The 21670-nt window shown below is 40.2% G+C and overlaps 1 protein-coding gene across 5 annotated transcripts in view; it reads left to right on the top strand.

Moving 5' to 3' along the window:
* SNX10 (sorting nexin 10) overlaps positions 1-7601 on the top strand; it is a 67805-nt gene extending 60204 nt beyond the window's left edge. For all 5 annotated transcript variants that reach the window (XM_019958867.2, XM_019958865.2, XM_019958866.2 and 2 more), the window contains 2 exons: positions 5093-5302; positions 5756-7601. In XM_019958867.2, the coding sequence (XP_019814426.1) occupies positions 5093-5302; positions 5756-5837 (292 nt within the window). In that variant the 3' untranslated portion in view covers positions 5838-7601. The remainder of the gene's footprint in view (positions 1-5092; positions 5303-5755) is intronic.
* The last annotated feature ends 14069 nt before the right edge of the window (positions 7602-21670 follow it).

Here is a 21670-nt window from a genome sequence, read left to right as displayed (position 1 = left end):
TTTGCTGGAAAGTGTGATAATGTAATACACACACCACCGGCCTCACGGGTAGTTGTGTCATTCAAAGGAAGGTTGGGAAAGGACTCAGTGAGCCAATATATGAAGTGACTGCTTTTGACCAGGCTGGGTACTGAGGATATAGGACTGCACAAGACAGACACATATCCTTGTCCTCTTGAAGCTTCCATTCTAGCGGGGAGGCAACTGCATACTTATCAGGGATGTCTTGATTCATTAAAGTTGAATCTTGATGTCATCCAGAAGTCAAATCATGGAGCAGACACCATTGTGATGTTATTTGTCCCGTTATGGTCTGTGAACATTAGTCTCCAAGAGATGAATTTCACATAAAACGTGAAAGCTGGTGCTTCTATGTAGTCTGCTCCTGAAGGAAACAAGGAGTCTAATACCACACTTTGGGTTTAGTCCTCACTTAAAGGCCTTGAATGCTGTGGCCCCTGCTGTCCTCCCCACCGTCTTTTCTGTGCCCCTCAAATCTGATACATAGTCCTGTTCTTTGTCCAGTGTGTGTAGAAATAGCAACCTTGCATGTCTCTGCCTCTCGTGGACCCCTCTGTCCCCCCAGCCTGAGCCCACTTTGGGAAACTGGATGCAACGTGCAACTCAGCCATCTGTGTCCTGACCCCACCTTGAGGTCCCCTGAGGCTCTGTTGGTTACCCGTTAAGTGAGGCTACTATCGGTAGCCTGTTCCTTGTTTGTAGGGCACTTTGGGAATTTAAGAAGAAAACACCACAATATTAAAGTACGAAATATGCCTGTGTATTGTAGATTTTTAGCGTGTATTTTTAATTATTGTTGGCTGCACCACACAGCATGCAGGATCCTAGTTCCCTGACCAGGGATTGAACCTGCACTCCCTGCAGTGGAAGCACAGAGTCCCAACCACTGGACCACCAGGGAATTCTCTTTTTAGCGTGTGTTTTTAAGACTTGGTTTTTAAACTGGTGATGATGAAGGGGAATGAAATTAGGGGGCTCCCCAATAAGTGCCCCAAATAAACATGCTGCTTTTTGAATTCTTAAAACACTTGGTTTTTATATAAATTTTGAAGTTAAAGAGTGTTGTATATGTTCAACCTCTTTGAAACCAAAATACTGCTGTTTCTGTGCATAGGTGTGTATCTATAATATAAATATGTATTTTTTCCATTTTAAGGTCATCTGTGAAGTTAATACATATTTGATAGCAAAGTACATAGCCAGGCAGTCTTCATAGAGAAATTAGAAAGTTGTTCCTTTGCTGAGGTACCAAAGAAGAGGAATTTATACCATTTTATTGGCTACATTTAGCTTTTTACATGTTTTACCTCAATACCTATGACAATATTAGGAGTCAAGTTTCATCTCAATTTTATAGATAAGGAAATTATAAGAAAGGTGGAGGCACTATATTAATCCCAGGAACTGGCAGCTTTATAATTAGAACTCTTAAATGCTAGCTAAAGTTGGTATGATTGTGAAATTTTTCAAATATATTCATTTTTCCTCAGTCTTGGGTATAATCTCCCTTTGGGATTTCCTCCCTGGCTAATTTTAAATTGTAAGTCACTTTTACTAATAGTTATGAACAAAGAAGTTATAGACTAAATTATAAGCTCTGTTGGTAAGTCTCCAGCTATGAAACTGGCATTCCTACTATTTTTTTGCACTTTGCTATCACAAGTGGGTGCCAGCTTTCACTGAATTCATCCCATTAATATAACTACATGTACCTTACAAGGTAGACTTTCATATTACAGTAATGTATGTCTTAAAAATTTAATGAATTTATATAAAAATTTTTTATGAAAGGATATCATGGAAACACTACAGCTAGTTTTACACACACACACACACACACACACACACACACACACACAAATTTTTATGTCTTTATGTTCAATAGAGGGCACCACAGCACAGATCATGAATGTCTTCAATGAAGATTTGTAGGTTTTATTTTTTTCTCATGGTAAGAGGTAAACAGGCTGAATTAATTTTTTTTTGTACATCAAACTGCTAACCTTCCAGCCGCTATACAGATGTGTATGTATATCATTATGTTGGGTTCTGTAGACTCAGGGCATCCTTAGTTAGGGTTACATGGTTTGCATAGCTATATATATTCTCAGCTGAAGCAATATAGAATACACCTAATAAACTCATGTTGAGGAAAACCAGATTTTCAAATGTGTTTAATTCAAGGAAAAACAGGTTTTGCTTTGTTTAAAGTTATTATGGAGAAAGGAATAACTTTTGACTCATGTTATAAATACCTTGTGCTTAAAATTCCTTTAAAATTCTAGAGGCTATTTTTTGTTCCTTTTATGAGGGCTTGAAAATTATATACGTTTATTTTTATGGAGACTTATAAAGGTGACATTTTACTGACTGTTTTACAAAGTACTCTTTATTTTAAGTTTGAAGTTGATGTCAAGTTTGAAGTTGATTTTCTGCTATTAAATTTGTTTGGGGAAAATGTGGTGCACGTATGACTAGGGTAAAAATAGGATTTAATATTATGATGGCAGTCACAATACTCTGATATATAGTAAATCAGATATTACTTAAAATGAACTAATTATGCTTACTGAACCAGATGGGAAAACACTGTGAAAATTTTGTATTTTTAATTTTGGAATGAAACACTTGACTGAAAATAAAAATCATAAATACAATAAAAAAATTATTTTTGCTTATTTAAAACTTATTAATGGAGTACAGTGGCATAAATTTAGCTAACCAGACAGAGGAAATTCACAAAACCTAAACTGGGCAGATGTTTTTGCACTCAAGAGCCTGTACGGGTCTTCAGATGTTCCCAGCCACATCCTTCTCCCCTTTCAGAATTTTGAACTAGGTGTGCCAAGCTCCCTCTGGCTGTTCACTTGTGTGTCCTCCAGATGGCAGTATGAAGCAGAAAAGACAAGACCGGGAAATAATGAGTCTAATGTACAGTAAAATTGGAAATTGAATTATAGTTCAAGAAAAAAGACAGTAGCCTCGAGGTCCTGATCAACCTGGACTCTGATCACTTTTGTTTGCTGTACCCATGTGTTAGGTTACTAGCAAGTTAATAACAGTGTGTGACCAGTTCAAGGCTCAATAGAATTGCTTTAGACATGAAATAAAGCTAAAATGAATTTGTGTCCAATAGCATTGGCATTAGTGCTCATTACTTTTGTGGTGTAATGCCTCGAAGCATCCAAAATCAATTTTAAAGATTACCCATTATTTTATAAAGAAAATAAAACACATTTCCAACAGAAACAAAGCAGTAAGTATAATCCCATGAACAGTTACTTGTAACATCGTGGGCAGGAAACCACTGAAAAAGGGACACAGGAAACACTCAGTTCAAACTTCACAGCGAAGGCAAGTTAATATTAATGGGTCGTTGCTATATAAATCTTCTCTTGATTTGAAGCATTTAAAACAAGAGTGGTAAACATTTATAAATGTAGAAAATAAATCTCAAAGAGTAGTAAAAAGGATTTACTACTTTACTCCTTGTACTTGGTAAATTAATCTTTATCATGTGATATGGTCATTTACTGAGGGAATTCAGGGCAGAGGACATGGAAGAGTGGAAGTATTTAGCTATTTGGCTTGAGGCTTTGCCTTTTAAAAACGCACAAAGGTTTTACTTTTCATTTTAGTAGGTCAGTAAAGAAAGTTTTCTCAAAAACCATTTGTAAACCTATCTGAAGCAAAGAGGACAGCCCGATTTTGGTTTTGATATTGTGTATTTTTAGATGCTTGCCTTCCTTAAGAAATAACTGTCTTATTTGAAAGAGAAGGAAATATTCCAGTGACCTTGGTTTTTAAGTAAATTGATATGAATGATCAAAAGAGATTTACTTTTCTAATTAACTTGTTTTCTGCATCTAAAAATGCAGAATATAAGGTAAGTTTTGTTGGTCTGAAATACTCTATGTCTCATAGATCTCCACATGGAAAATCCTGTTGAACAGAATTATACTTGCGTTTCAGTGTTTCAGGTTTGTCCCCAGCATCCGGTCTTAGAGTCTTGTGTTACATCATTATTGAACTATTGAGTGAGTGAGTGAAGTCGCTCAGTCGTGTCCGACTATTTGCGACCCCATGGACTGTAGCCTACCAGGCTCCTCAGTCCAAGGGGTTTTCCAGGCAAGAATACTGGAGTGGGTTGCCATTATTGAACTATTAACAGAGACTAAATTATCATATGTCAAAATCGTTGCTAAAAAGAGAAAACCAATTTTTATTTAAACATAAGGGTGTTCTTTGATATGCATTTCAGAAAAGACACATTAACTGATAAAACGAATTTGAGGATGTGTACCTTTGGCTACAGGGCACTTTTTCATTCTCCATGATGTACTAGCTGAAATCTGTATTCCCTTTGTAAATTTTGATCTTGGAATGTGGGAAGGCTAGTATGTACTTGTTACTGACTTATCATACTTTAATTACATATATGGTAAAACTGGCTGGGAGCAATTTTATTTAGTGACTCATTTTAAAATATGCTGAAGATTCTGGAGAAATTTCAGGTCAACCTTAAGTATTCAAAAAATGCTCCCTCTCAATTGAGCCCTTGTGAACCTGTATATAAGCATCTTTGTAAAGTTTGAAAATGTAAGACATGCTGAGAAATGTACTGACTTTTTAATATAGTTTTTAATAGTTGTTGAAAGTTTTGATGTTTCATGACAGCCTAACCAATAAAGATCACAGAACTGACATGCTGGTAGGCAGTAAATTTTTTAAAGGCAGAATAAATTTCTCTGACTATCTAAGCAAAATATTTCCATAATTAATCCACATGGTCATAACAGATGGTTAAATTGAAGAAATGTCCTTGAAGTTATTCTTTTAACAGATGTTCTTAACTATTAGCTTCATGTTTTTACTCACCTAAATTTCCAAATAATCGAATAAAAGTTAACATATGCTTTCATCCTTTTAATAGGGAGAGTCTGTAATTGATGCCAAGTTTGCCATAGTAGAGAAATCACTTCAGTGGCACATTTCTAATGTTTTTCTCTCTCCCGTCCTATAATTGTCCCTCCCTGTGCACTGATCATGTCTTCTTTTTTCTTTTACATAGGGTTCTACAGAATGCACTTCTGCTTTCAGATAGCAGCCTTCACCTCTTCCTGCAAAGTCATCTAAATTCAGAAGACATCGAGGCATGTGTTTCTGGGCAGACTAAGTACTCTGTAGAAGAAGCAATTCACAAGTTTGCCTTGATGAACAGACGTTTCCCTGAAGAAGAGGAAGGAAAAAAAGAAAACGATATAGATTATGATTCAGAAAGGTATTTCCTTGCATTTTGATTTAACGTATATGTATTTATATAACACATCGTACACATATGCGTGTGTATAGACATATATACACTCCACTTTTTGTTGATGTAATACTAAGATAATGAAAAAATTAATTGACTGAGATTTTATTGAGCTGTGACAGCTCATCATAGTAGTCTTCACACACACCTCCACACTGAATTAATGAATGCAGTAGAAATTCAATTATCTGCATTCTGATTATGTGACTTTCATTTAGTCAGACTTGAATTATTCGCGTTTAAATTATCTAGCTAAAAAAATATCCAACTGCACTCCAAATGGCTAATTAAAAGTCCAAATTTCCTGTCTCTCTTTGTGACTGGAGATAATTAAAGTTCTCCTCTGTTACTCAGGCTTTGAGTGTGTTGTGAAAACCAATTTCCTCTTTTTATTATTTTCCCCCCTCTCTTCTTTTCCAGTTCATCCTCTGGGTTTGGACATAGTAGTGATGACAGCAGTTCGCACGGATGTAAAATGAGCACAGCTCCGCAGGAATCCTGAAAAATAATTCTAATGTTACCATTTTAGGAATAGCAAATTGTGTCCAGTCATAGAGAATAAAGCTTGCAAATAATATATTCTTACCTAAAGCTCACTGTCATATTAAGTATTTGAATTCGTAAAGATGTTGTGTTGTTTATTAGTGGTATTTTTATGTTGTCTGATTTTGGCTAAGCTTCTGTGAAAAGCTAAAAGCCTGTGAATGCAGCACTCTCCTTGATCAGCGCACGCTATTGGTAAAATGAGATCCTGCCCTCAGATGAAATGATTTGTATGTTTAAACAAAATCTAGTTGGCTTTATTGCATTTTAAAAGATAGGTAAATAGGTAGCACTTCAAATCCAGATGGAGCATTTCTTCTTGTATTACTGGGGCAGTGTTAGCATAAACACAGCAGGTATGTGTATGACTTACGGCACAGACCAGAATGCCTCTCTCAGACAGGCAGCTGGAATTTTGTGGGTACCTCCTCTGCACTGGAAAAACACTGAGCTTTGGAATGGTTGATTGAAATATTTTAAGAGTGTTTAACCTTTCCATTATTCTATTTCACACTTAGATGGAAAACGTATCTTATGAATAGAGACATGTTAAAATAATGTTTACATCTTTAAAAATAAAAAGCCCAGAAATAGCGCTAGTCATTTTGCTTATATTTGCAATATATAGAGGGCTTCCCTGGTGGCTTAGCAGTAAGAATCTGCAATATATAGATTCAGAAATACATTTTCATTGTTCAAAATCAGCTTTAACACATGGTTTCTGGGAACAAACCATTTGTTTTCATTATCTGTGTGTAATTAGAATTACAGGTTCATGATTTATTTTCTGACTTAATGTGCAATTTCTTAGCACTAGATAACTTTCAGTATCTGTGACGGTTGCTTGTTACTTTAAGTTAAAAGTAGGATCTTATAAAAATTAATAAAGTTTGCCAGTAAATATTCCCATAATATAGAAGAGGATATGAACTTGCTAATTTCAGAATTAATTATTCATTTTTAAAAAGTCCTTTCTTTTAAGGCATCTGCCTAAGGAGTGGTATAATTTAACAAAATGTCTCTTTTTATAGTGGTCAAAGATAAAATATCTTAGATAAACTACATTGAACTTCAAATTTCAGATAAGACAGCATTTTCTTGAGATAACTGTTCATATTTCTTCCTTGTTGAATGGTATGAAATATCTCTGAAATTAACAAGAAGATATCTTTATATAAGGGGGATAACTTGTTGCTTTAATTAAATGTTACCTCACCCTCATTTTAACTAGGAGTTTATTAAAAGTTACTGTATTATTTTTAAAAGTCTTTGAAATGCTTGTAACTGAGACTCAACAGAAAAAATTAAATTTAGAATATGAATGATTTCCTTAATTTTGCCTTTTTGTTTTCTGTTTGGTCTAAAATGTTATTGAACTTTTTGTAAATATTTTGATTTAATGTATCTTGGATCTTACTACTTTATCATCTAAGACTCATTATTTTAATACTGGAGGAAAAAAGATTTAGCAGTTTCTTTTTATTTTGCTGACATGTGAAGTTTGCCATTCAGTCATTTCAGTGTGGTCACCAGCTCCTTGGCAATATGTATTTGTATTCATGTTCTGTTTTACAGTAGTTTTGAAAAGCATATATCGTGCCACCAATTGTAATTCTTAGATGATGAAACTATAGCCGTCAAAATTGATATTAAGTAATGCGTAATACTGTGGTATGTAAACTTCATGAGATCATCATTTTCACATTAAACATGAAAAAAACAACTTGTTTGTTGCTTATTTTATACAATATATTTCTTCTGACTTAGATCTAAATTCAGTATATTTCTGAATCATCAGTAATTTTTAATGGATAATTTTGTTAAAATTTGATTTCATATTCACTGTAGTTGTATACATTTAAGGCATAGCCTTGGTTTGGTTGTTTTGATATCTAAGTACTGGCTTCCTAAAACTGATTTCCCAGCAGCTGAGAGATTTAAATGAACTTCAGCCCCTAGTGGCTTTCTTGCTTTGTTCAAGTCTCTTATTTTTCTCTGGCATATTTTTATAAAACTTTCTTTAGAGAAAGAAAACAATTACTTACATAACTAAACAAAATAGATGTTTATTTAAAACTATTTAAAATGTAACAAATTTAAAGAATTCTTATCCTGGATGCTTTATGATTTATATACAGCAAATCTATATTTCTCTGGCTAATTCTGAAAGGGTATGCTATTCACCTATTAAGCTAATTTATGTGTTCTGTTTCAGAACTGATTTTATGTATAATTCGAAAGTTTCAACAATGAAAGTCAACAACCTGTTACTTAGGGCTTCTTTTAAAGTCTCACTTGGAAGAAAGTGATTAAAGAAATTGAGTTAAAATTTCAAGTTTTAAAAATTACTAAGGAAAAACAGAAATGCTACTCTTATGTACCTTAAGATATTAAATATCTTGCAGGAGCTTTTTAACTTTAGTTCACATTTTACTAAATAATTAAATACAAACAAGTGATATGCAATAACCTTACTATAGTAAGATTAAAAAAAATTCTTTTATGGCTCTTAAGAATTTACACAAATTCATTTCTCTTAGCCACAATTACCATTATATCCCAACATTAAATTGAATGCTGTTTTGAACTCAAAACGTTTTTTGGTGCCTTGAGGATTCATCATTATTGAGCAGCTGTGGTACAGATAAGGTTTTCAATATTTCAGCCATAAAGGAAGACCCTTTTTCATGAAAGGCTTCTAAAATTTTAAGACAAAAATAGCAAAAGCTTATTCTATTTCTAAGTAAGTTTTCTTCTTAATAATTTAAGTCACTTTGTGAATACAATGCAGCATCTTTTCAACAGAGGGACAATTTATTTCAATACTATTTTCTGCTTTTGTTTGGAATATAGACCTTTATTATATATATAACATGTATATACACATTTTCAAATACAAAAAGCTGTCTGAAATTAGTTATTGTAATTAGACATTCAAAGCATAGGTACAATTTTCCTTTGCACATAAAGGTCATATGAAATAATACATTTTAGTAGAATGGAATTCAAAAATTTTAGGATGTACATAAGCAACAATTTCTTTAAATTTGAAATATTTACAAAGGATTCTGGCTTTCTTCTTTGCCATATGCAGCTCACAAACGAGTCACCATTGTTCCTTTAAGTCAAACACAATTGCTCTTCTCTCTTGATGGAAACTTTTCTAGATCATTGTTAGGAACAGTGCACTGGACGCTAATTTATTTTAGCTGTGCAAACTGGTAGTTGACCCCTTTTCTCCAAAATTCCAAAGATTTCCTTTCAAAATAATAGGAAACGAGGAAAAAAAATTAAGCTACACTTTTTCTGCGGAATTTAAACTCTAAAGACACCACGCAGATGGTTTATGCTAAACAGGAAAATACCCTTTCTCCCCCGACGAGAAGTGTAGATGCATCCAAAACCCCACACCGCTTGTCTTTGCTGCTAGAGGCACAGCACGGGCATAAGTTGTGGTTGTGTTTTTGCTTGTTTCTTACCTCCGGGCTTTCTTTATACCTCTGCCCCCCACCCCACGGGCGGCGGCGCTCCCGCTGCGGCACCCAGGCCGCCTGTTGGCTGCGGCGCCCGGCCGGCTCGCGCACACTCCCCGCGCCGCTGCCCGCACACGCGCGCTCCCGCTGCCTCCCACCCGGGCCGCTCCGCCGGCCGCGGCGACTGGGTGGCAGGTAGCGAGCCAGCCGTCCTCAGTCCGGTAACCCATGGCAACCGTCCTGGTAACCCATAGCAACTGCTAGGCGGAAAGAAAGAAAAAAAAAAAAAACCAACCCGGGTGGAGGGGGGGCGGCGGGTGGTGAGTGGGAACAACAACCGCAAAGAGACAGGATTTACAGCTCCGACCTGCAGTGCCCCCTCCCCTGCCCACCTGCCTCGAACGTGGGCACCGCGAGGCCCCCTTCCTAACTTTAGAATGACAGCTTGGCGGCTTGAAAAAAAAAATAATGCAGAAGGGCTTGAGGTGACGGGTTTGGTGCGGGAGGGAGGTTTGAATATCGATGACCCCCGGGGACTGCAGTTTCAGTCGTTTCCGGGGCCCTGCTGGTTTGGGAGCGGGCGTGGAGCCGGCTGCCGCTAGTCGCTCGGGTGGGTTTCGGGCTTAGCTGGGTCAGGGCGGCCGGGCCGGAGCTGGGGAGGCGGCGGCGGCAGTTCTCACTCTAGGGCTGGACCCGTCTTTGTTCTGCAGCAGCTCGCGCGGCGCGGCGCCCTCGACCCCGCCGCTGGGCCCAAGAGAGGGCGAAGACGCGCCGCCGGCTAGGGTGTGGTTGCGGCCTGTAGGGGCCCGGGAGCGCTCCGGGGTCGCGATGGAGCTGGGGCGAAGCCCACGCGTTCCAAATGTTTTATCTGCGCCCGCACCGCACACGTTGGTTGTCCCCTCTCCCCTGTAGTCTCCCCAGAGCCCTAAATAAACCCTGCGGTGGAGGCGCCTTCGCGTTAATGTGCCCCCTCCCTTGTGGGTAGGGAAGGGACAGGTGCGCTTGGTTGCGGGACTGGGTCGCCCAGGAAGCGCGTGCTTCTGGGTCCTGAAACAGCCCTGGGTCAACGTTTGATGTGTGCCTGTGTGTGGAGGGAGTGTGGAAGGAATGTATAGGGAAAGACAAGTTCCTCACCCCACTAGGGCCGGGAGCCCAGAGGCCGAGCTTCCTTTACCCAAGAAAAAAGGGCGCGGCCGCTGGCAGACCCGGTGCAAGGCTGCAGGAGGACAGAAGGGGGCGCTGCCAGGCCAGCGTGATGGCCCGGCGATCCGTGGGAGAACGCGCCGCTTGGGGTCTGGCTAGCCTCTGCGTGGTGGTGTGGTGGTGGGGCTTCCAAGTGGAAAGAACCCACGCCCTACCCAGGTTTCCGTCGGTACTTCGGAGCGTCATCTGTTCATTTACTTATTCTCAGAACAGCCAGTTGTCAAAAGGATGACGCAGGAAATACAACCGGCACTGGTTCCATTGGATACAGAGTAACTTGGTGCAGAGTCCACTCCACCAGAAGTGTAGTGCAGTGAAGAGAGATGGCACTCGGAATTTGGAACTTGGACCCCTTATAGTTCTAGGTCTAAATCTAACCAGTTGTAATTCCAGGTGCATTTTGATGTTTTAATAAGGATTAAAGTCTGGATAATTTTTTAAGTCTTTTGAGATCTTAATCCTCAATTATTCGCCCTCTGTAGGTGTGTGCCAGTTACAAATAGCAAAACCATCAGCCACATTCAACACAAAGACCTGAATAAGTATAACTCACATCTATACAATATATAGTCCTGAAAAGGTGATTAGATCAAGTGTTTTATATATCTAATACTTGCACTGGTAAACAAAAAGGAAACTGGCTAAAGAATCCTATTTTAATCTTTTCATAAAAGAATCTTCTGAATACATGTTTCTGTTGCCATCGATCTTAGGGAAATTTGGTATATTTTTCATAAACGTGCATGTTCTGGGTTCTGCTGCCTACCGGGCACCAGGTAAAAAGACTGTAAACTATCACACCTGTGTAAACCGTAAACGATCACTTGCTTGCCCTGGGATCCATTCAGTACAACCCCAGCCCTCTGCGTAGTGGTGTACTGGGAGCCCTGTGCTGTAATTTAATTTTTTTTTTTTTTTAACAAAAGCAATTACAGAAAAGTGCAAATTTAACGGGTGACATTTAACATTTTGCTGTGGCAGGCAGCCTCCACTTAAATGGGGCCTTTCTGCAGAACAACAGGAGCCAAAAGGCCTGTGTCATGGAGTAATGTAAGACACAATCTGGGCTGCAAACGCACAATGAATCGGGAAGGATTTATGTAATTAATTGACCAGTCTTAACCTGTTATCGTGATGTAAGGAATTTGGAACTCATTAATTTGGGCTCTGACAGATTTCATATTAGAGCTGGCAAATATGGATTGAGCCTCTTATTCTTGTAGCAGCTGGAATTTCCATGACAGTGAGGATTAGTGAAGAAGACCTATTGCTGGAGTCAAACTGCCTCTTTGTAATCAGTAGCCCTGTTCTGCATTAAAAGGAAAATGAAAAAAAGAAAAAAAAAAGGAAAAAGCATATTACCTGGCTGAAGGAACGAAAGGGGCTGATTCTCACCCTGCTGGTATGGGTGTTGAGCTCAAGCATCTGCAGTTGAATAAAAACATTAATTTTAGTCATAAAGTTAGGTGGTTTCTCAAGCACCTTGAGAGAATAAGAAGATAGAATGGTCTCAGGGTCAGGTTTACTATTGTCAAAGGTAAAAGGGATTAAAAGATGGAGCCTTTGAATTTCCTCTACGTGCACACAAATGTATGAAGACGGACATAGACGTCTTAGAGGCAAATGGCAAGTTTTGAATAAGGTATCCACAAATAAGAGATTCGGAGCCTTGAAAGAGAAACTGGCTTTCTCAGGAGCCATTGACTCTCCTAGTCAGAGCCTCTTTGTGGATCTCAGGAAACCCAGAATTCATATAATGAGCCATTCGTCGATAGTCTAATTTGTGTCCTTTTCACAGTATATGATGGTTAATGAGTCACCCATTTGGAAATGTCTAGTTTCTTCTTTGAGATTTTAAGAAAGCCCAGTAAAAATCTAACTTTCATTTCACCCTCCTTGACAATCAGAAAAATGCTCGATTAGGAAAAAAAAGGTTCCAAGATTAAACTAAATGCTTTTTCTTTTTCTTCTTTTCACAATCGGTTTCCCCTATTGCTGTGCAATGTGATAAGGTTAATGTAACAACTGCCATAAGGATCATTAATACAGGAAGATAAGCAAAGTTGCACGTTTAAAACATTTTCAGGGTATCGTTTGGCTCCTTCTGCTGATAAAGGGGACTTTGGTAACAAATGCAGAATACAGGCACTGAATATTTAACTTTTTAGACAGAAAGCCCAATTGACCTTTTCTAGTATGTTATTATTCATAAATACTCTTCGAAGTTGAGTACTGACTGCTCTAGAAATATGTTTTTTGATTTGTACGTTACTTTAAAGAATTTCCAGTCAAACAACTTTAATTTTAATATAAGAAATAGTGCTATAATGTGAATCTTTGCAAAAACAAAAAGATTTCCAATCTCCTCTCCCACTTTTTTTTTTTTTCGCTGTCTTGATTCCAACCAGATTCCAAAGTATTTTTTTTTTTAGTTAGTGATAATGGAATTTGATCTAGTAATGAAGTACTTGGTACAAAGATTTGTTTTGTGATTATCTTGTTAAGAAGTGATTTCTTCAGCTTTGGTTCCATTTAAGTGCATGCATGAAGATAAACACTGGAAATTTGCATCAATATATTAATGTTATCCTTCACATTGAGAGCAAAAAAAGAGCTAGTAGTTGTTATTAGTATTATTATTTCAGTGGGAAGTCTGTGAAGATAAACAATTGATATCAGCAAGACTTGGATAACTAGTATAAACCATGACAAGGGCGATTAATAGTGTGTATAAACACACTTCAAATTTGTATACACTATCTCAGCTCTCACCTAGGGATTTCTTTGTATTTTTTTTAGAAGAGTAATTTGTAAGTTGACAATTACAAGGTTATCAGCTCTTGTGCTGTGTGTACTGTTTATATATTGGAGGTATGGAATGGACACTTTGAAGTGTGATTTACCCAAGAGAGTGTTGACAGGAGGGAAGTCTGTTGAATTGGGTTCTGACTCTGCCATTAACACATACCCAAAGGCAGCTCCCACCCTCTGTAGACTGCAGTATTCTCATCAGTACAATAAAAAGACTAAATATAGAATGTCTTTAAAGGTGTTAATAAATGTTATTTTAAAAAAAGAAAGAAAGAAAGAAAGGGAAAAAAGGAGGTAGGGTGGAAGTTTTCATGGCCTATTATTTTTGCAGGACTTCCCAGTGCCTTTCATATGTTGATATACTGTGTGTGTGTGTGTGTAGGGGGATACTGTTTTACAAAACTGTATCCAAAAAAACAATAAAAATTTCATGATCTTTTGAGTCTATAATACTTTGGATATTTTCCCCAGAATGATTAAGGGACACTTGTGTTCATCCTTGGGTTTCCCAGGTAGCTCAGTGGTAAGAATCTGCCTGCCAATGTAGAGAGATGCAGGAGATGAGGGTTCCATCCTTGGGTTGGGAACATCCCCTGGAGGAGGAAATGGCAACTCATTTCAATATTCTTGCCTGAAGAATCCCATGGATAGAGGAGCCTGGGCAGCTACAGTCCATAGGGTTGCAAAGAGTCAGGCATGACTGAGCAACTGAGCACGCACATGTTCATCCTAAGTGTTCTTGAGGATATGGTGTGAGAGATGGGTGCATGCATGCTCAGTCACTAAGTCATGTCTGACTCTTTATGACACTATGGACTGTAGCTCCCTAGGCTCCTCAGTCCATGGGATTTCCAGGCAATAATACTTGGATGGGTTGCCATTTCCTTCTCCAAGATATCTTCCCACCCCAGGGCTTGAATCCACGTCCCCTTTACCACTGAGCCACCAGGGAAGTCAATGTGGATATCAGTAAATGAGAAGGATTCCCTTTCAGTGACTAGGTTCTGTAAAGAGGTAGGGAGTATGGTGCTAAGTTTAAATCTTAGGTTCACTGCCTAAAGATGAGTGGCTTGGGGTAGGTCCCTCAACCTTTTGGAATTTGTTTCTTTATATACAACATGAAGATAATAATACACTCTGAGGGCAAGTTGTGAGGTGCTGATGAAATCAGAGCGAGTTTCCTCTTCTTGGAAGGCTCTTTGACTTCCCTTATTCATGCCTTCAGAGCAGTCTCTCAGAGTTATCTGAGATGTTGCCTCTCTGGCCGCAGTCCTCATTTTGCCCCAAATAAAACTTAACTCACAGCTCTCAAGTTGTGCATCTTTTTTTAGTCGACAGTTATAGCGACCACGAAGGGATCCAGAATGCACTTCCTTTCTTCGACTGGACTCCACCAGGAACCAGAACTTTGGTACCAGCAGCAGCCCCTTGTGCCCGTCCGCTTCCTTGGGGAGTACAGACGAATTTGGGGGCAGTGGCCGCATGGGCGCAGGACGGCCTAGAGGAGCTATTCCACATTCAAGGTCAGGAGGGGCGGCGGTGAGGAGATACCCCTCGTCCAAGGTAAGGAGCAACGGCTGCGCTTTGCTGGAGCAGCTGTGAGGAGATACCCGAAGTCCAAGGTAAGAGAAACCCAAGTAAGACGGTAGGTGTTGCAAGAGGGCATCAGAAGGCAGACACACTGAAACCATACTCACAGAAAACTAGTCAATCTAATCACACTAGGACCACAGCCTTGTCTAACTCAATGAAACTAAGCCATCCCGTGGGGCCACCCAAGATGGGCGGGTCATGGTGGAGAGGTCTGACAGAATGTGGTCCACTGGAGAAGGGAATGGCAAACCACTTCAGTATTCTTGCCTTGAGAACCCCACGAACAGTATGCAAAATGATAGGATACTGAAAGAGGAACTCCTCAGGTCAGTAGGTGCCCAATATGCTACTGGAGATCAGTGGAGAAATAACTCTAGAAAGAATGAAGGGATGGAGTCAAAGCAAAAACAATACCCAGTTGTGAATGTGACTGGTGATAGAAGCAAGGTTCGATGCTGTAAAGGCCAATATTGCATAGGAACCTGGAATGTCAGGTCCATGAATCAAGGCAAATTGGAAGTGGTCAAACAAGAGATGGCAAGAGTGAATGTTGACATTCTAGGAATCAACGAACTGAAATGGACTGGAATGGATGAATTTAACTCAGATAACCATTACATCTACTACTGCGGGCAGGAATCCTTTAAAAGAAATGGAGTAGCCATCATGGTCAACAGAAGAGTCCGAAATGCAGTACTTGGATGCAATCTCAAAAATGACAGAATGATCTCCGTTCATTTCTAAGGCAAACCATTCAATATCACAGTAATCCAAGTCTATGCCCTAACCAGTAATGCTGAAGAAGCTGAAGTTGAAAGGTTCTATGAAGACCTACAAGATCTTTTAGAACTAACACCCAAAAAAGATGTCCTTTTCATTTTCAGATCAGATCAGATCAGATCAGTCACTCAGTCGTGTCCAACTCTTTGTGACCCCATGAATCACAGCACGCCAGGCCTCCCTGTCCATCACCAACTCCCGGAGTTCACCCAGACTCACGTCCATTGAGTCAGTGATGCCATCCAGCCATCTCATCCTCTGTCGTCCCCTTCTCCTGCCCCCAATCCTTCCCAGCATCAGAGTCTTTTCCAATGAGTCAACTCTTTGCGAGAGGTGGCCAAAGTACTGGAGTTTCAGCTTTAGTATCATTCCTTCCAAAGAAATCCCAGGGCTGATCTCCTTCAGCATGGACTGGTTGGATCTCCTTGCAGTCCAAGGGACTCTCAAGAGTCTTCTCCAACACCACAGTTCAAAGCATCAATTCTTTGGCGCTCAGCCTTCTTCACAGTCCAACTCTCACATCCATACATGACCACAGGAAAAACCATAGCATTGACTAGACGAACCTTTGTTGGCAAAGTAATGTCTCTGCTTTTTAATATGCTATCTAGGTTGGTCATAACTTTCCTTCCAAGGAGTAAACGTCTTTTAATTTCATGGCTGCAGTCACCATCTGCAGTGATTTTGGAGCCCCCCAAAATAAAGTCTGACACTGTTTCCACTGTTTCCCCATCTATTTCCCATGAAGTGGTGGGACCGGATGCCATGATCTTCGTTTTCTGAATGTAGAGCTTTAAGCCAACTTTTTCACTCTCCACTTTCACTTTCATCAAGAGGCTTTTGAGTTCCTCTTCACTTTCTGCCATAAGGGTGGTGTCTTCTGCATATCTGAGGTTATTGATATTTCTCCCGGCAATCTTGATTCCAGCTTGTACTTCTTCCAGTCCAGCGTTTCTCATGATGTACTCTGCATATAAGTTAAATAAACAGGGTGACAATATACAGCCTTGATGAACTCCTTTTCCTATTTGGAACCAGTCTGTTGTTCCACGTCCAGTTCTAACTGTTGGTTCCCGATCTGCATACAAATTTCTCAAGAGGCAGATCAGGTGGTCTGGTATTCCCATCTCTTTCAGATTTTTCCACAGTTTATTGTGATCCACACAGTCAAAGGCTTTGGCATAGTCAATAACGCAGAAATAGATGTTTTTCTGGAACTCTCTTGCTTTTTCTATGATCCAGCGAATGTTGGCAATTTGATCTCTGGTTCCTCTGCCTTTTCTAAAACCAGCTTGAACATCAGGAAGTTCATGATTCACATATTACTGAAGCCTGGCTTGGAGAATTTTGAGAATTACTTTACTAGCATGTGAGATGAGTGCAATTGTGCGGTAGTTTGAGCATTCTTTGGCATTGCCTTTCTTAGGGATTGGAATGAAAACTGACCTTTTCCAGTCCCGTGGCCACTGCTGAGTTTTCCAAATTTGCTGGCATATTGAGTGCAGCACTTTCACAGCATCATCTTTCAGGATTTGAAATAGCTCAACTGGAATTCCATCACCTCCACTAGCTTTGTTCGTAGTGATGCTTCCTAAGGCCCACTTGACTTCACATTCCAGGATGTCTGGCTCTAGGTGAGTGATCACACCATCGTGATTATCTGGGTCATGAAGATCTTTTTTGTACAGTTCTTCTGTGTATTCTTGTCACTTCTTCTTAATATCTTCCGCTTCTTTTTCCTTTAATGCATATTATTAGTGTTACATGTTCTATGTATAAATAGTGTACTATTCTATATAGTTCTATATTAGCTGTGTACCCATTCAGTTCAGTTCAGTCACTCAGTCATGTCCAAGATTTCTGGGAGAAATATCAATAACCTCAGATATGCAGAAGACACCACCCTTATGGCAGAAAGTGAAGAGGAACTCAAAAGCCTCTTGATGAAAGTGAAAGTGGAGAGTGAAAAAGTTGGCTTAAAGCTCTACATTCAGAAAACGAAGATCATGGCATCTGGTCCCATCACTTCATGGGAAATAGATGGGGAAACAGTGGAAACAGTGGCAGACTTTATTTTTGGGGGCTCCAAAATCACTGCAGATGGTGACTGCAGCCATGAAATTAAAAGACGCTTTCTCCTTGGAAGAAAAATTATGACCAAGCTAGATAGCATATTCAAAAGCGGAGATATTACTTTGCCAACAAAGGTCCGTCTAGTCAAGGCTATGGTTTTTCCAGTGGTCATGTGTAGATGTGAGAGTTGGACTGTGAAGAAAGCTGAGCGTCGAAGAATTGATGCTTTTGAACTGTGGTGTTGGAGAAGACTCTTGAGAGTCCCTTGGACTGCAAGGAGATCCAACCAGTCCATTCTGAAGGAGATCAGCCCTGGGATTTCTTTGGAAGGAATGATGTTTAAGCTGAAACTCCAGTACTTTGGCCACCTCATGCAAAGAGTTGACTCATTGGAAAAGACTCTGATGCTGGGAGGGTTGGGGGCAGGAGGAGAAGGGGACGACAGAGGATGAGATGGCTGGATGGCATCACTGATTTGATGGACATGAGTCTGAGTGAACTCCGGGAGTTGGTGATGGACAGGGAGGCCTGGCGTGCTGCGATTCATGGAGTCACAAAGAGTTGGACATGACCGAGCGACTGAACTGAACTGAACTGAACTCACTCATGCCTTCTTGCCTGGTTCATGTCACCTAGTTGTTCAGGACTCTAATGAAATGTCTCCTGGTGCAGATGCCCACTGTGGCCACATCCCCTGCAGGGCGGGGACGCTTTTGCTGTTTCCACTCAGGACCTACTTCACATTGGCACTGCCTTCCTGGCAGCACCCACACCCCTGTGCTGCACGGTTGGTCACCCATCTTCCCTTCAGGCAGAAGCCCCTGGAGGATGAAGAATGCATTTTATCTCTGGCCCACCGTAGCCTCCCAGCACCAGCCACAGTTTAATACAGAGAGAGTTCCAGAGTCAGAGATGAGTTACACTCCTATGTAGGCAAAAGGTATACAGACCCTTCTTAAAGCCCCTTTCCTGTGGTAGAACTAGCAAAAGTAGCAGTAGATCAACTTCAGGAATGGTGGTAGGTGATTCAGAGAGATCTGCCTCCTGGAACTGGAAAGCGTTGGTTGTCCGGAGGGTGTAGAAGAAGCTGCTGTTACAGTGCCTCATGTCCCGTTTCTCTGTGGCAGAAGAGACATGGTAATGTAGTTGTCCATTCATGAGGTCTACGTGGCAGTCAATCAAAGCTTTTCTTCAGATTCCTCTTTTCAGTTATCAAAGAAACCATTCAATTAAATATTTTGGTGAAATATTTCTTTTGGTTAATTTGTTTCTGAGACACTGTGCCTAGCTCAGTTTGTACGTAATAGAGTAATTGATATTCAATAAATAGTGGATGATTAAGTTGGAATATTTGACTTGATGGACAGACTAGTATTTTTTCCAAATGTAGTCTGCTATGTCATATAATCCCATTTAAAGCTGAAGCCCAGGCTGACTTTTAAAAAGCAATTGAAAAATAATTTAAATCCTTACTGAATTCTCTTTTAAAAATACCAAAGGATTCTGATACTCACCTCCAAAACTTTCTTAAAAGCCTCAGTCCTCTTCTCGGTCTGTCTCTAGATAGATATACATAGATAGATATAGATATTTACATCTCACAAATCTTGTCACCTTTTTTTGAACTTGTGAAACTTTAGTCTCTTTCCAAACTTCCAGATCCCACCCCATACTGGCTCTTGTCTTTTCCTTGTTCTCTAACCTTATTTACTCTTCTTAATGTAAACCTAATTCTCTCGATTCCTGCCCACACTTAGTTCAACCTGGGCAGCCGTAGCTCAGGAACTAGTCTGGCAAAGACAGAATTCTCCTGAAGGATGTGGACAGGAGGACTGGGAGAGGAGTGTGGAGTGTGAACAGTCCCGGGGGGCCGAGGGTGGAAACAGTCGGCTATACTTAGAGCTGATTATCTTTTCCCTGTGAGCAAAAGTGAGTAGAGTGAAACCTGCAGTCTAACCCTGAAAAGAGAACTTGCCCAAACTCCTCCTTTTGTTTAGTTTCAACGAATAACAAACATTAGCTTGCATCCTGTTTTTGCTTCTCTCTTTGTTGGTTTACCTAAGTTCATCCTCTGACCTTCATGGGACCTCCTCTAAAAGTCATTCTGTGAAAATCTGCTTTATTTCTAAGGAGCTTTGGAGAAAGAGACTGTGACCTTCTTTGGCAGTTCATCACAAGAATTAACAACTCCTTTTAGAAAATTATTTTAACCCACGCACGTCATGCTATACATGTTAAGCCCAATCTATGGCCAGGGTCTGTGTGGAAAAGGCTGGTGTGAGGCCACAGGGAAGGACAGAAACTTCTGGACTGAGGAGCATTTGCCTTGTACACACACTGCAATTCAAAAGTCCTGAAAGCACCGTGTTGGATTGTGCTGGACTGGGGAGGTGAGAGACAAACACTGGTAAGTCAGATGCAGCTACACAGTGGTTTAGAATGTGTGTGTGCACGCATGTTCAGTGTGTCCGACTCTTTGTGACCCCATGGACGGTAGCCTGCCAGGCTCTTCTGTCCATGGGATTTTCCAGGCAAGAATACTGGTTTAGAATACAAACATATTTTGTGTAAAGAAAATTAAATTTTTTCTTAACCTTTTATTATCTGATTGAGATGTTCTCAACATTACTACTTCATCCTAAGTTTTGCTGTAGATATGTATCAGATCAGATCAGATCAGTCGCTCAGTCATGTCCGACTCTTTGCGACCCCATGAATTGCAGCATGCCAGGCCTCCCTGTCCATCACCAACTCCCAGAGTTCACTGAGACTCACGTCCAGCAAGTCGGTAATGCCATCCAGCCATCTCATCCTCTGTCGTCCCCTTCTCCTCTTGCCCCCAATCCCTCCCAGCATCAGAGTCTTTTCCAATGAGTCAACTCTTCGCATGAGGTGGCCAAAGTACTGGAGTTTCAGCTTCAGCATCATTCCTTCCAAAGAAATCCCAGGGCTGATCTAAGTTTTGCTGCAGTAACGTATAGTTCTTTTCTAAATCAAGTTTGTCAATAACTGTATAAATAGTAGACTTCCAGACTAAAAAGTGACATTTTTGTAAGGGTTTTGATGGTGAGTTGGATTGTGAGCAATTTAATTTAAGGTAGTCTTGGTGCAATCTAGGTGTTTGTATGGCTTGTGGTTCAGCCTGATCTCCAGAGGAACAAAAAAATATAACCATAGTAAATGTTGACTGAGTTCTAAAACCCTGCCGACCAATAAGAGAGCCCAAGAAAAGTAAAGGAATGGGAAGATGAGTGAGATTATGCTGGCTGTTAGAGTAAAGGAGACTGTTTTGAAATTTGTTGTTGTTCAGTCGCTAAGTCGTGTCCTACTCTTTGCGACCCCATGGCTGCAGCTAATCTCCTCAGTCCTCCACTGTCTCCCGGAGTTTGTTCAAATTCTTGTCCATTGAGTCAGTGATGCCATACAACTATCTCATCCTCTGCCATCCCCTTCTTTTCCTGCTCTCAATCTTTCCCAGCATCTGGGTCTTTTCCAGTGAGTCGGCTCTTCACAGCTCAGTTCAGTTCAGTTGCTCAGTCGTGTCCGACTCTTTGCGACCCCATGAATCACAGCATGCCAGGCCTCCCTGTCCATCACCAACTCCCGGAGTTCACTCAGACTCACGTCCATTGAGTCAGTGATGCCATCCAGCCATCTCATCCTCTGTCGTCCCCTTCTCCTCCTGCCCCCGATCCTCCCAGCATCAGAGTCTTTTCCAATGAGTCAACTCTTTGCATAAAGTGGCCAAAGTACTGGAGTTTCAGCTTAAACATCATTCCTTCCAAAGAAATCCCAGGGCTGATCTCCTTCAGAATGGACTGGTGGGATCTCCTTGCAGTCCAAGGGACTCTCAAGAGTC

This window comes from Bos indicus, chromosome 4, assembly GCF_029378745.1.
Source record: "Bos indicus isolate NIAB-ARS_2022 breed Sahiwal x Tharparkar chromosome 4, NIAB-ARS_B.indTharparkar_mat_pri_1.0, whole genome shotgun sequence".
NCBI classification, from domain to species: domain Eukaryota; kingdom Metazoa; phylum Chordata; class Mammalia; order Artiodactyla; family Bovidae; genus Bos; species Bos indicus.
This window is presented reverse-complemented; position numbering and strand designations above follow the sequence as displayed.